The sequence below is a fragment of the Malania oleifera genome, chromosome 6, assembly GCF_029873635.1.
Source record: "Malania oleifera isolate guangnan ecotype guangnan chromosome 6, ASM2987363v1, whole genome shotgun sequence".
Lineage (NCBI taxonomy): Eukaryota > Viridiplantae > Streptophyta > Magnoliopsida > Santalales > Ximeniaceae > Malania > Malania oleifera.
Window position 1 is genome coordinate 43,992,970 of NC_080422.1, and position 13,696 is coordinate 44,006,665.

The following is a 13,696-nucleotide window of genomic DNA, read 5'->3' on the forward strand; positions in this document are numbered from 1 at the left end:
AAATCCTTACTCACTATCTCCTCCCATGTTATTTTAGGTCTACCTCTATCCCTTCTATTGCCTCCCACTGTAACTAGGTCACTCTTCTTTTTAAGAAATTTAGCAAGATTGGAGAAATTCTTTGCTTTTATACTTCAATGTATTTTTTTGTGCTTTTAGTTTCTTTTTTTTTTGGATTGTTCTAGAATTTTGATGGGAGATGTCTCATTTTCCTCTTTGTAAAATCTTCTCTTTCTAATGAAATGCCTTCTTTTTCTTTTTAAAAAAAATTCATAGAAAACATCATTCTTTAAATTACAAAGTTACATGGCATATGTCAAACTATATGGCATAACTAGGAACTTGCAGTATCCATATCTGATTACAGAAGCAGTCTTAGGCTTGTCCCCCTTTGTGATCCTTATTTTCCAGTAGCTTGATTGCAAGTCCATCTTTGTGAAGAATGATGCTTTTGCCAATCAATCAAACAAATCAATGTTGGGGGATTAAATATTTGTTCATTATTATGACTTTGTTTAAGGCTTGATAATCTACTGACATCCATAGTGAACTATCATGCTTTTTTTTTTGAACAATACTGGAGCACTATAAGGAGCCTTGGAGGTTTGAACAAGCCCTGCCCTCAACAACTCATCCAACTGCTTAATTTTGCCATCTCCAAAGGTCTGATTTTGTATGGGGCTTGTGCAGCAGGTCTAGCACTAGGCATAAACTCTATTTGATGTTCAGGTTACACATCTGGGTGGAAGATATTGTGGGAATTCTGCAGGCATGACATTAGAAAATTTTCCCAAAAGTTTTGCAACCACATCTGGAACTTCCACCATTTGATTTGGTTTGATCTCCACAATTGCAGCCAAGAATGGAGGGTTCCCTTTCCTCGATCTGTTATTCAATTGCATGGCTGAGATGACACCCACCTTATGCTTACCACACTTCTTGCTGGGATCCTTGTATACTGTAGGAACAAAACAAGATTCCTTCTCATTAAAGATTACGATTCCAGCAAATGTGGGGCATTGACATCACTTTAGTCTTCACAAAGAATTCCATGCTGAGTATGATATCAAAATCAACTAGGGGTTCCGTCATTAGACTACAACTAGAATTCTGGGAACATTGAGAAGCCTCCTTCCTTTATTCTGGTTGTGGCCTTCACCTTTGGACTTCTCCTGTTTATCCTTCTTCTTCCCTGCCTCTTTCTTGGCCTTACCTTTATCCTTATCTTTCCTAGTCTTGGCCTTGGGACCCTCGGTCTTATTGTTGATTTTGAAATCAACTGAGCCATCTGCTGCTGCAATGGCTGCAGTGAGATCTTTCACTCCTTGTTTATGTAGGTTTATCTGTTCCCACAGTCATAAACCAGAAAGAAAGTTGAACAACTTTTCTTACTTTGACATGTTCTTTATGTCCAACATCAAGGATTTGAATTCCTTCATATAGTCTCGCATGGTTCCGGTTTGGTTCAATCGTTTAAGGGCATCTCTTGCAACCTAGGTTGTGTTGTAAGGAAGGAATTAATCTTTCAATTCATTCTTCAAGGTCTCCCATGTCTCAATTCAAGGAATTAATCCTTCAATTCATTTTTCAAGGTCTCCCATGCCTCAATTTGGAGTCTACCTGCATTTGCATCATCCTTTGTCTGTGTACAACATGATAATTGAGCGTCACCCGATCGGTACATCGATGTTATGACAACCTTTTCATTTTCTAGAACGTGTGCAGCCTTGAAACAGTGCTCCATGTCCCATAAGAAATTCTCAAGGTTCTCTGCATTGTGATTTCCTTCGAAGGATTTCGATACAAGGACAAGAATTTGGTGAGAGGCCTCACCCCTACTAGAGCATGAGGAGTTTGCCCTTCTCACAAGGGTGATTTTACCATCTACCAAGCAAAGTTTGCCATTCAAGGTTTCTATAAGGGTCATTATTTCACTTAATAGCATCGATATTTTGGCTTCTGTAGCTACCACGAAATCAACGTGTCTTTGTTGCAATTCAACCAATTCCTTGGTTAAATGATCACGCTGTATCATTAATGGAATTGCATTGTTGGTTTGTGGAAAACTAAGGAAGTTCTCCTAATGATGCAATCGTTCCTACTTACTTGAGTTCGTTCGCCATCACCGACCTGATACCAATTGGCACAGGGTCTAAGTTCATAGCACACAACTTGACAATGCGATGGCACCAAGTGGCACACTTGGTTAAGACAATGACACACAATTTTGTTGGTTAAGTCCTACAAGTGTGTAACAATGAAACCATGGTCTTAAATTTCCACGCAATTGTCAAAATTTCTGGTTTACGTCACCCTCGAAATCGAAATGGCATTTGATTGGCGCCAAGTGGCACACTTGGTTAAGCCAATGACACACAATTTCGTTGGTTAAGTCCTAAAAGTGTGTAACAATGAAACCATGGTCTTAAATTTCCACGCAATTGTTGAAATTTCTGGTTTCGGTCACCCTCGAAATTGAAATGGGATTCGATTTTTGTCTTGCATAATTTTCGTCAAAATCTCAATGAATCATAAAAAATTTATTGAAATCTCAAAATTTTAACTATGCAATGAAATTTCCTCAAAATTCAAATGAGAGATTTAGGAGTGAAGTGGAATTTATCTTTTAATTTATTTTATTTATTTTTGTTGAAACAAAATATTATGGCAAGTGGTTTTGAAATTATATGAAAAAATAAACTTACAATAACATTTTATTTAACCATTCATGTCTAAATTATCATTATTTTTATAATACAAAATATTTAAATGATTTATGAATTTCATTTGTATTAACTAAATATGTTTAATGCCCATATCTTACAAATACGTTTAATACTCATACTATATTACAACTTTTCCACTTCATACACAACATAAATGTATTTAACCTGTAATATATTAGTCCTAAAACTTACATTATTATGTCTGTTAACCATTCCTAAAGTTTCACAATGAATTCCATGCTTTACTACCTATTTCCATTATCTTTTCAAATCGAAATCAAAATTGACATCAAAATTGAATTTTCCATTGAAATTTCCATACTTTTGGAGCTTTGAAATTTGAATCTAAATCAAAATTAAGACCTTGAAACAACAATTCTTAAGGCAACAGTATTTACAAAAGCAACACTCCCAACCTTTTCTCTTATTCAAAGACTAGGATTACACACTTTTAACATGTCTAGAAACACTATGTGTGCCAAATGCCACTCACATGTTAAATAATACATGGTCGACACTCCCAACAGCCTAGGGCTTGCAGTGGACAACCTCAACTGCCTAGGTTGTGTTGGACACAACCAAAATTTGCAAAGAAGGCTAAACAAGCTATGTGTCACAGCCCCACATCGGATGTGTATTAGTGAGATCTTGGGCTTATAAGGATGGTTTGGACTCCAACTATGTGAGGCGCCTTTTATAGCTTAAATCCGTGAGACTAGTGGCGAAAGCGGGCAATACCTCACTGGAGTTGGGTCCAAGACCGTTACATTTGGTATCAGAGTTGCTTTGGGGGTACAATCATGTGGGTGGATCCTACACAAAGGTGTAAGCCACTCTGCCGAGGGCGTAAGAGATCGGATGGGAAAGCCTGTCATGGTCCCACATCGGATGTGTGCTAGGGAGATCTTGGGTTTGGAAAGATGATTTGGACTCCAACTATGTGAGGTGCCTTTTATAGGACAAATCCGTGAGGCTAGTGGGCCAAAGCGGAAAATACCTCACCAGAGTTGGATTCAGGACACCATTACACTATGCTTACAATTCTGTGGCTCAAAAGATGTCTAGATGTCAACCCACGAATTTACCCTTCATCCAAGCCTCTATGTTAGCCCTATAAGGAAAATTGCCAAGTAACTGTCCTACTTGGTCAGCATGTCAACTTTGCAACATTTGGCACTGACATTGCAAATTGCCCTTGGGTCAACATTTTGTGTCAAGTATCATTTCACTTAACCATGACTTATTCCATGTCCCAGCAACACCATATGTCAATGAGGCACTTGATTGACACTCCGTAGACTTATTCCGCATCCCAGCAACACCATGGTTAGATGGTCAAACTATTCAAGGGTATGATAGATGGCCACATGAGTGACAAAGAGGAAATGAAAGTGGAGCTGGAGTCTACCATGGTGGAAGATGCAACATCTAGTGTTAGATAAACAAAATTTAAGTCGTCGTTTCTTTGATCATCCCCCTGAAATTTCTGCAGTTTTTTGACCTTCTCTTATTATCACTCTCCAAAACTATCTCAACTTGAATAGCACAACCTTTTCCCTGAACCCTAATGCTTTTCTATTTCCATTTCTTCTAGGCGTTATTCTGCATTTTTGATTTCATTCAACTCTTTTTCTGTGATCCTCACCTTTATTTGTAGCCTACCAATACTTACTTTGAACCTCTACATACTTCAAAAAGTGGGGTGTCATCATTCTTTTTAGGTGGAGAGGAAGCTTTTAATTTGGACTGGATTGAGAATGTTGGTTGTGGTGCTAAAGAGTGAAGAACTGCAGCTGGTTGCGCATCAAAATTCTGTGGTTTAGTCAGGGGCAAAGCATTGTGGGTTTGACAGTAATAGTGGGTGCTTGTTTTCTGTTGGAAGGGGGATGTTTTTTCACCTGAAGTTACTTGGGAACAAGTATGGGAGGTTTTTGTGTTTGTAGATATACATAGACGGTGGGCAAGCAGCTAAGTTTGTTTCCCAAAAGGTGTCGAAGATGGCGGGTAATAGATGCTTTGCTTCATATCAACAAATTCTGTCTATTTGTTTAGATAATGTTTTTCTTGTTCAACTAATTTACTCTTCAGCCTTGGCTAGTATGAATCATGATACAATTCAGATTATGGAGGAATCAAAGTTCGCGTGAGGAATAGTGAAAATCAATTTTGGAGGTTATGTGAATCTGATGACAGTCTTTTATGAGATCAATTGATGGTTGAAAATGGGGTGAAAGATGAGAGTGTTCATTCTTCACATTCATGTACAGTAATGAGGGACTTCAGTAAATTGAGAGGATTTAGTTGAACAACAGGAAGTGGGGAGATGATGCTCCTAGAAATTCCTTTGAAGATGCGCGGACTCATGTTTGCGGATTGAAGTAAGATGACCAAGTAAGAGAGTCAATTGAAGAGGGTTTTTTGGCCGTTGTTCCTAACGCTGCTTGTGTTCCCACCGATGTATTCGTTGAATTATTTCAGGTAATAAATAGTAGAATGCTGAGATTGAACATATTGTGGAGGTTCAAGGGGGCCCAGATCCTCAGAAAGGTATTCTACCCAGCCCTTGCTTGTTCAAATATCCTAAGATTCCTTTGTGCCAAAGGGAGGATTTTAATAAGGGAGGAGTTATAGCTATTAAACTATTTAGCACATTGGGGGTTTAGAATAAACTGAGGAGTTTGGTATTAAGTTAATGAGTCCATTTGGGCAAGAGTTGAAAGTGGTAACGTCTCCTAGGATGTATGGGAGGAAAGAGATGAGAGTGCAAAAAAATTTAGTTTCCTCCATGAGTTATTGATGTTTATTTTTTATTTTTTTGGGCGGGGGAGGGGGGTTGGTTGACGTAAATGTGGTAAAGTAGTCAAAATATGAATATTATCAGTTGTAATGTGAAGTAGTTCTCCTTTTGTTGTTACTATACTTGAAATTGTGATTTTTTTTTTTTTTTGGGGGGGGGGGGGGGGGGCGTTGGTGGAGTTGATTTGGAGCATGTGGTTAGGAATAAGGATAGGCCTTTTGAGGGGAATTCTAATTGTGTGGGATGTTCATTATATTTGTAAAATAGATTATCTTGTTGGGTTGTTTTCTTTGTCAATGTTGTTAGAAATTAAAGTAGGAGTCATTGGTGAACTCTGGTTTCTTTGTCTGCCATCCTAGGTGGATTTTAGGGGGAAGGATTTATCTTTGGAGATAATGCTCTTTACTTGGTTTGTCCGCCCCGGGGGGGGAGGGATAGATCACTTGCTAATGGGTTTTTGTTTAGTAATGAGTGGGAAGATGAGTTTCTTGGTCTTTCTCGGAGTGTTTGTCTAGAACATGTGTGATCATTTTCCCATTTCATTAGAGTCTAGCAAGGTCAAGTGGGGTTGTACTCCACTTAGGTTTGAAAGCATGTGGCTTTTTTCCTTCTTTGTTTAGGAATTTTTGGAGTGATCAAGTTGAGAAAGGGGTAGGATGGTTTTAGGTTTATTAAAAGACTTAAAGGCTTAAGGAGGTGTTGAAGACTCGGACGAGAAGGGTTGGATGACAGGTATACTGTGTGATTACTTGTTTGGGCAAGAGATGCAATGGGAAGAAAAGCTTGTTGTGACGCTTGATACTACTAGAACTTGGAGTACTCTTCCTCTGACATAGAGACAGTACGTTGCACCCTGCTCGACCCAAAAGGTGAGAAGTTGGTGGCGGCTGCATTGGCTGCCCCCAAAGGTGTGAATTCAGTGGTGGCTGCATTGGCAACATGTGAAGGTCTGTTGTGAAGATCCCAACACTGCTCAATAGTATGATTATTCCGTCCACAATGAGTGCAGTTGCAAGGAGTACCTCTGCCTTCGTCCGTCTCTACCACTACGACTACTCGAACCACCGCGATAACTTTTGCTGTTGTTTGGTAGAGAACTAGAATCACCCTGTGTAGCAAAGACTGTCCTCTCATAGCCAGATGCAAGAACAGGAGAATGTGTGCTAAAGGAAGCATGAAGAACATGAAAATAAACATTAGCAAATGGTGGCAGCTCGGCACTACAGAGCATTTGGGACCAAACTCCCTCAAACTTAGGTCTCAAGCTTGCTAGAACACGAAGAACTGTCATCTGCTTCCTCTGCTTCTGCATCTCACAAATGTCAGCAATTATAGGTTTCATGACATTAAGCTCCTCATGAATTCGCTTTATCTCTCCCAAATAATCTGCAATGCTCCTATCTCCTTGTTGTAATGGAAAGTACTCTTGGAATAAATTAGACATGCGTATAATGTTACTGGAGTATAGAAGTTTGACATAATCCCAAATCTCCTTGCACGTATCTAGATGCATACACATCTGTGCAATCTGTGGCTCAATCGAATTCCATAATAGGGAAACAACCAAGGCATCTTCCTGAACCCACACGTCTTTTCTCTTCTCATCAAAAGAATCAGATTGGAGCAAGTGGTCAGATTTCCCTAATCCTGCTAAATTAGTCCAAAGAGCTTTAGACCATTGAATATAATTCTTTCCATCCAACTTTTGAGTTGTTATTTAAAGCAGAGGTCTAGGAAACAAATTTTTGGGTTTCATAGATTCCGTCCCAACACTCACAAATCAGCAATCACACCAAAAACAAGAAGAACAATAAAAAACTAATTGAGACCATCACAAACTATGTGAACCAACGACACAACGGTGGATGAGGTGAACAACTCACCGACAGATATAGTGCTGCCACAGCACTCACAAGCCAGCAACCACACCAAAAACAAGAAGAACAATCAATAATCAGAAAAATCACAAACCACGTGAAGCACCGATGCAACCACGGACGAGGTGAGCAACTCACCGATGGATATAGCACTTCCACGGCCTCACAACTGAACATATGAACGCTGCCATGGCTCCAAAAAACTCACAAGGTAACCTTTATAAACCCTGAACAGAAATTAATGGAATATCATGACTGCATGGTCGAAAAAGGTTGAATTTTTGAGCAAGAAACTGCCCTAACAGCTTGATGATATAGTCTAAAGAAGGAATCAGAGCATGGAAGAAGAAAATGAGCCCCGAACTTCACTCACGTGCCGGGGCGTGGGTCGGCCCTGCCGGCCTTTGGCTGGCATGTGGGGGCGCATGGAGTGACCTCCGGGGATGGGGTTTTGTGGGGTGGGTTGTTGCCGGGTGGTGGGCGATTGATTATGGGTGTATGGTTGGTTTTGTGATTTAGTATGGGATGGAGATGGCTCTGGGAAGAACGGCTGCAGGAATGGTGTTTTCTGGGGATGGCTGAGGGAAATAGGGTTTAGATAGGATCATGCTTTGAAACCATGTTAAGATTTGATTAAAATGAATGACCTAACTTGATGATAGGTCTCTCTCTCTATTTATAATATGAATTAAATACATTCTAAGGACAACAATACCCTTACTAACTCTCACTAATTAACATACTAACACACTCAATAATAATACTAAAAGACATATATAACCTCTAACAGGCATAAAGGAGAGTGAATAATACAATATGGAATTTAATTAATTGTCATATATGTCCATGAAAGAATGCGATACTTGATTTTTCTTTTAATTAAATGTTATATATTTTAATTTCCCTGGCACTTCCACCTTTTGGTATATATTAATAGCAGAAAATGATGTTTTTGATCACAAAAAGAAGCAGATTAAGAAATAGAAGAAAGAACTACAACCTATGAGAGGACAAATGGCTGGAAAAAAAAAAAAAAAAAAAAAGAGAAAAACCATAAAAGGGAAAAAAGAAAAACAAAAAAAAAATTAATAAACTCTTTTTAAGGGGGCATTTGGCAAAATTAAGCATTAAGCACTGAATTTTGTGAACCGATTTTGAACTTGATTGAACCCCTTTACACTGAAAAGGATAACTTGTTTGCCAAATCCCAAAATTTTGCATGTGTAATTAAAAAAAAAAAATTACAAGAAAATTTCATCATCCCCCAAATTTTAGAAATATCAATTCAATTAAAAGGATTTTGTCTCTTCACTGAATCTGTGCATCACTTCGTATTTATCCACACAAAAAAAAAAAGGTTCTTATGTTTGAACCAAGTCTGTTGCATTAATTCAGATTTATCAAATTCAAAAGAAAAAAAATTGATTCTTGTATTTGCAAAAAATGTAGTGCATCAATCATCTAAAAAAATTACAACTTTTCAAATGAATAAAAAAAATTCATTCTTGTCATGGGAGGGGTAAAGGCAGGCATTGGTGAAGCAGGATCAGCATGATGGCCGTCCTGTATCCTCCTATTACAGATCAGAAGAGAAATTGGAGAACTTGCACTCCTTGATCCCGCTTCTTTCTTCAAAAATCAGTTCTTCTCCTCCGTACAGACACAGTGCAGGTGGAGACAATGGGTGGCTACCGTGGTCTCGTCTGCTCCAGATCTCGTGATGGTTATGCAAGGTTGTGGCAAAAAGAATGGATGGCCAGCAGCTGCGGTTGTTATGGGAGGTGGTGGATGAAGCAGTGGTGGCCGATGGTGGTGTCATGGGCCATGGTGGTGGTGAGAGTATGGGTCTGGCAGAGAGGATCAACGAGGTGTGCCTATGGGGTTGGATGAAGCAATCTTGTTGGTTTGAGGAAATGCCTTTGAATGTCTTTCAGCTATTTATTGAGTGGTGACTGAACCAGTGGGATTAGGATATTCAGATGTCCAACCAAATATAACTGATCACTTAATTAAAAGACCTATTCAGTGAACCAGCTCTATCTAGAGTCCATCTGTGCAAGACTTCATTTCCTCCAGGATTAACTGTCCACAATCTCGTATGATCTATAATTTTTTGAACACCCTCCTCCACTGGGGTAGGTAACCCATCCCTACATATATTAATCACTGGCTCACAGCCAAATCTTGCCCCATTCTCCCCTCCTCAAAAACGAATACCTCCGAACCTTCAAGCGGGAAGCAAATAAGAAATATCCCCAAGAATGCCAAAAGAGTTAGAACTCAGTAGTATAATCCAATTTTTTGTGAATCTTGTCCAACAATAGACAACTGTTACAAGCGGAAGGCAAATAAGAAACCATTACTAAAGCATTCTTTATTCCTCCATCTGCATTTGATTGCACCTCCTGCTCTGCCTGAGAATTATTAAGCAATCTATTAAAAAAATTTATTTGACAACTCCATATCATGAGCACTATACCTAGAGGCCCCACTGTCTGGGACTCTCCAATAGTCATTGCTGCCTTCTTTTAATTCAGATCCATGTCTGCAGAACCCTATACTGGTTTTAATTGCGAGCCATCAGCAAGAAAGCGCCACAAGCCCACAACAGTTCACCAAGTGGGCCAAATCTATTAAAACTTTTAAAACAAGCCCTTCTTTGTCCACCAGGTCCACAATGCACTTTTGTTACACAAAAAATCCCTTAATGTGTAGCCCTGCATTCTCAGGCTCAACATGCTGATTAGTTATATTACCCATTACCTCTAGACTACATGGATTATAAGGCTCACTACTCGCTGGCCCAAACATTACCATGTTCTTTGTTGATGGTTCACTTGCAGGAAACCCTAGTATGTCACTGAAATGCGGACACGACCATCTTCTCTATTTGATTGCACTGTGCAGTAGCTGCCGTACTGCCTTCACAATGGAAACTTTATGTATTCCCACAAATTGCACACCTCCATCCTTGAATGGATGGCTCATGAGGAAATCCTCCCTTAATACCCTCACTTGACTGACTCTGACCTTTTTTTGCCTCCTTAATGCCAGCCCTCTTAAGATTGGACTCATTCAATACATTTCTCCCTACCAAACCCTGTAACTGTTTCACTTCCTTTTAACCCTTCCAGAACAAAAATAAAAAAACTCCAGATCTCCCAAGAAATCTACCAATCTGAGTCGGCCTGGTTGCCACAGCATAGTCATGATGGCCAAATTTCTTTCTCTGAACAAACCTACTCAATTGAAACCACACTGGGATCAAACTCTGCAAGATCCATTGTACCACTGAAACAAGTGTCTGCATCCATCGGTTTCTTGTCACATTGTTATTGATTGAAACCCTAAAACCTCCTACCCTCATCCTTCATGGCTGTCATTCAATTTCATGACGAATAAAGATGATAGCATTTTCCTTCAATTTGTTCTAATCGCCGGAGATTCTTCTCTATCATGGCTGCTGTTCAAGATCATGGTTGATGAATAAATAAGATAGCATCTTGAGAGAGAGAACACATGATACAAAAAAAAAAAAAAACAAATGATCCTTGATATGGGGCTTGATTTGACTACTAAACTCAAAAAACATATTGCTCACCTCCTTCATTATGATTCAATATTTTGTAGGTTGTTGGTTAAATGACTATTCTCTATATATTGCTTGTTATCTAGTTTGGTGATGGCATTCTTTTTGTCTTCCAGGTGGAGAGGCGTGAGAAAGATAATAAAAAGAAGTTAAATATGCTGATCATCAGGTTTTTTATTCAAAATGGTTCGTCTCGCTTAAATCGAGCTAGAAAGCTTCTCGTAGAACGGAGGAAGTGGTATTTAAATCGTATCATGAGCCTTACATCCCAACTTCGAGAGTTCCAAGCACTTTCATCATTGAAGTATATCCCCTTGCTTCCTGTCATCTTGAAACCTGACCGCAGTTCTCTTGGTTGCCATGAATACCAGGAATTATGCCTGGGTAAGCTGTCCCAACCTTTGCAGAAAATACTGAAATCATCATTTAATGACAGTCAACTTCGAGCTATCAGTGCTGCCATTGGATCTTCGGATGCAAATAAAAGTTTTGGTTTGTCACTTATCCAGGGTCCTCCAGGTATGTAATTTTTTCAGATTTAATTAGCAGGATAGCAGGAGTTTGAAGTGATTCTTAGTGTTCTTGTTGTTCCTGCCTTGATATTTTTAGGCACCGGAAAGACACGGACCATTGTAGCCATTGTTAGTGGTTTGCTTGCTTCCTATTCAAAGAGGAAGAATGAAATGAATCACTGCAGCAATCTGAAATCAAGCACTACCTCATGCACCAATTTAAAGACCTCAATTAGCCAGTCTGCTGCAATTGCGAGGGCCTGGCAGGATGCAGCCTTGGCTAGACAATTGAATGAGGATGTAAAGAAAAATTTGAATTCAACGGATAGTTCTGCGAGAGGAAGGGTGCTCATTTGTGCTCAATCCAATGCTGCAGTTGATGAGTTGGTGTCAAGAATATCTACTGATGGTCTTTACGGCAGTGATGGGATGATGTTCAAACCGTATCTTGTAAGGGTTGGAAATGCCAAAACTATTCATCCAAATTCCCTTCCTTTCTTTATTGACACCCTTGTTGATCAACGCTTGGTAGAAGAGAGGATGGATTCAACTGATGCAAAGAATGATTTATGTGGGCACTCAGCGACACTCCGTTCTAATCTTGAGAAATTGGTAGATCAGATTAGGTTCTATGAAGCCACGCGCGCTGATTTAAGGGATAAACATTTAGACTCGAAAAATTCTGTGGGGGATGGGGCTACTAAGGGGGTTGGTAATAAGGAAATGTCTGATGCAGAAATTGGGGCAAAATTACGAACACTTCATGAACAAAAGAATGAGATATGGAAAGATCTTGCATCTGCTCAGGTGCGAGAGAGGAAAGCCAATGAAGAAAGCAGAGCCCTTAAACAAAAACTACGGAAGTCCATATTGAGGGAAGCTGAAATTGTGGTAACGACACTGAGCGGCTGTGGGGGTGATCTATATGGAGTGTGCTCTGAATTCTCTTCAGGCCATAAACTTGGAAATGCATCTGAAAACTCTCTGTTTGATGCTGTTGTGATTGATGAAGCAGCTCAAGTATGAGTAATTTAATATTTATTATTTCTTTTTTGTTTTTTTTTTTAATTATCTGTCATTTTATAGATTTTTTTCTTTTTTCTTTTTCATGAATTTTGTTTTTATTACTCTAGGCTTTGGAACCAGCTACTCTTATTCCTCTTCAGCTTCTAAGATCAAATGGGACTAAATGCATTATGGTATGGGGCCATGGCTCAATTCATTTTGATGTATTTTATTTTTTTAATAATTAATATATTTTAATCTTATTAAAAAATCGATGTTCAAGTTTACCTTGAAATTGTTGTTGAAGGTTGGCGATCCAAAGCAGCTTCCAGCTACTGTGCTTTCTAATGTTGCCAGCAAATTTCAATATCAATGTAGCATGTTTGAACGCTTACAAAGGGCTGGTTATCCGGTCACCATGCTTACGAAACAGGTAAAATAATAGCACTTGTTTGTTCTAAACTTTTGTGATTTTTTTTTATTGATAAAAAATCAGAACCTAATATAGATGTGATTAAAAAGGGGGGGAAAAAAAAAAGAAGAAAAAAAAAAGGGGTGGGGGGAAGCAACACCCATAATGGATGAGGGATCCCTTTATGCATCAAGGGGAAAGGAAAATGAATATCCTGAAGTCCCCATGCACCTGATAAGACCTTAAGGTTTTATTGTGGAGAAATTGGGGACATTTTAAGAAGGGGAAATAGTAAGAAAAATAGGGTTTGATCACTTCGAGGGTATCTGCCTCCAAATTAGTCGAAAGCTATGAATTATGTTATTGCTTGGATGGAAAAGCACTGTAGGGTTACATACATATAGGGTAGGAAACTTACTCCTATTAGGAATGTAAAATATCTCAATTCAAGTCTTTAATGGATTCAATCCCAATTGATTTGGGAATCCTAGCACAATAAATAAAAATACCAACATTAAATAATACTAACATTAAATAAAATTAATTCGGAATCATAATAGATTAATTGGAAATGCCAATTGATTTGGGAATTTTTACATTCTTGCCTCCTTCAAATCAACCTTGTCCTTAAGGCTGAGCAGCTATAAACTCTGGGAATCTCTCCTCCAAGGATTGATAAGTTTCCTAAGTTGCATCTTCAAATGGTAAGTGAGACTAGTGAACTAAAACTTCTATGATGTTTTGAATTCTATGTTTGATCACCTGGTGATCCTAAATT

General features: G+C 38.8%; 1 protein-coding gene across 3 annotated transcripts in view; it reads left to right on the plus strand.

Moving 5' to 3' along the window:
- The window catches only part of LOC131158231 (uncharacterized), an 86,660-nt gene that overhangs the window by 58,540 nt on the left and 14,424 nt on the right, over nucleotides 1-13,696 (plus strand). For all 3 annotated transcript variants that reach the window (XM_058112954.1, XM_058112956.1, XM_058112955.1), the window contains 4 exons: nucleotides 11,106-11,508; nucleotides 11,599-12,521; nucleotides 12,635-12,700; nucleotides 12,814-12,939. In XM_058112954.1, coding sequence (XP_057968937.1) covers nucleotides 11,106-11,508; nucleotides 11,599-12,521; nucleotides 12,635-12,700; nucleotides 12,814-12,939 — 1,518 coding nt within the window. The remainder of the gene's footprint in view (nucleotides 1-11,105; nucleotides 11,509-11,598; nucleotides 12,522-12,634; nucleotides 12,701-12,813; nucleotides 12,940-13,696) is intronic.